The 1,931-nt window shown below is 42.3% G+C and overlaps 1 protein-coding gene and 1 non-coding gene across 2 annotated transcripts in view; one reads left to right on the top strand and one right to left on the bottom strand.

Annotated features, from left to right (window-relative positions):
- On the bottom strand, positions 1 to 104 carry LOC127746348 (small nucleolar RNA R71). Its single transcript, XR_008007967.1, has one exon. It is a non-coding gene; the product is annotated as a small nucleolar RNA R71 (small nucleolar RNA).
- Positions 105 to 948: 844 nt separating this feature from the next.
- The window catches only part of LOC107479811 (uncharacterized), a 2,681-nt gene continuing 1,698 nt past the window's right edge, over positions 949 to 1,931 (top strand). Inside the window, exon 1 of the mRNA XM_016099910.1 lies at positions 949 to 1,886. Coding sequence (XP_015955396.1) covers positions 949 to 1,886 — 938 coding nt within the window. The remainder of the gene's footprint in view (positions 1,887 to 1,931) is intronic.

Genomic DNA, 1,931 nt, shown 5'->3' with positions numbered 1-1,931 from the left:
AGACTTCGATCTGAGGTTCAGACTTTTAGACAACAAGATGGTGAAACTCTCTACGAGGCATGGGAGAGGTTCAAGGATTTGACAAGGAAATGCCCACCAGACATGTTCCATGACTGGGTGCAATTGCATATTTTCTATGATGGACTTTCTTATGAATCAAGGAAGGCTGTAGACCATTCATCAGGAGGTTCATTGAACAGGAAAAAGACTGTGGAAGAAGCCATTGAAGTGATTGAGACAGTGGCTGAGAATGAGTACTACTATGCTTCAGAGAGGCACAACACTAAGGGAGTCATGAAGCTGAACCATGTTGATATAATTCTAGCCCAAAACAAGGTGTTTTGCCAAGCAACTAGCAGAGCTCACCAGGAAATTAGACACAAAGCAAGTGGCTGCAATACACACACAAGATCAAGAGGAAGTAAGCACTGAAGGAGGTGATTGGGAAGAGGCCAACTATGTGGGAAACCAACAAAGGCAATCATATGATCCACATTCCAACACTTACAACCCAGGATGGAAAAACCACCCAAACTTTGGGTGGGGAAACCAGCAAACCCAACCACAAAACCACAAACCTTACAACCACAACCAACATAACAATTCCACATACCAAAACTCCAACCAAAGATCATACCAAGCCACACAAAACACTTACTCCCAACCACCATATCATGGCCAAAATAATCAACCTGCCCAACCTAATCCGAGCCAACAATTTCAAGATCAATTAAACAGGATAGAAGGAATGCTTGCAAACATGGGTCAGGACATAAGTGAGTTAAAAAGCTTTAGGGAAGATGTGAGATCCACCTTAAGGAACCATGGTGAAAAACTCAAGAGGATGGAGTCTCAAGTAGGAGAGCTATCTCAACAGGCCCCCAAGTCAACTGCAGTGTTCCCTAGTGACACTGAAAAGAATCCTAAAGGGGAACAAAAGGGAGTGAGATGGGAAGAAGCAAGGCTATCACCATATTGAAGGAAGTCTCAGAAGAAGAAGGAATTAGACCCTCAGAAAAGGAGCCAGAAATCTTGAAGGAAGGTGTGGAAGAAGCTAAGCAGGAAAGTGAAACTGAGCAAGCCAAGGAACTGCAAAATAAAGGCATGCTGGAAACATACCAACCAAAAGCACCATTTCCTCAGAGGTTAGGAGGAGGTGAAAAAGGGAAAACATATTCAAGGTTCTTAGAGACATTTAAGTCTCTCCATATCAATATTCCCTTTCTTGAGATCCTCCAGCAGATGCCTACACATATCAAGTATTTGAAGGAATTGATGAGCAAGAAAAGAGTTTTGAAGGGAGGACAAACTGTAATAATGAACAAGGAATGCAGTGCACTCATCAAGAAGGATATGGTCTCTAAGAAAACAGACCCAGGAAGTTTTCATATCCCCTGCATCATAGGGGAAACAAAAATTGACAGAGGATTCTGTGATCTAAGAGCTAGCATAAATATGATGCCTCTAACTCTTATGAAGAGGCTACAACTGAATGAGGTGAGATCCACTGATGTAATCATACAACTGGCTGACAAAACTCAAAAGCAAGCTGAAAGAGTAGTTGAGAATGTGCTGATGAAAGTGGGAAATTATTTCTTCCCCACAGACTTTGTCATTTTGGACATGGAGGAAAGCTACCTACAACCTATCATTCTGGGAAGGCCATTTCTAGCCACTGCTAGAGCACTCATCAATATAGAACAAGGAGAGCTAATTTTGAGAGTAAATGATGAACAGCTCATTTTCCATGCTTTCAAGCCTGCATCTGAGCCTGAGCCAGAACCTGAAAAGCCTAAGGATGATAGTAGCCATCTGTGTTTGGAGGAAAGAAATCCAGCAGCTGAAACTCTGAAACAGCCCTTGGAAGGCAAACAAGATTTGCAAGAGTTAAAGCCACAAGAATCAAAAGAAACAGATAAGAAGGAGCCTCC

Source organism: Arachis duranensis, chromosome 3 (assembly GCF_000817695.3).
Source record: "Arachis duranensis cultivar V14167 chromosome 3, aradu.V14167.gnm2.J7QH, whole genome shotgun sequence".
NCBI classification, from domain to species: Eukaryota; Viridiplantae; Streptophyta; class Magnoliopsida; order Fabales; family Fabaceae; genus Arachis; species Arachis duranensis.
Note: the sequence above shows the minus strand (reverse complement) of the source record. Positions and strands in the feature narration are given on the sequence as shown.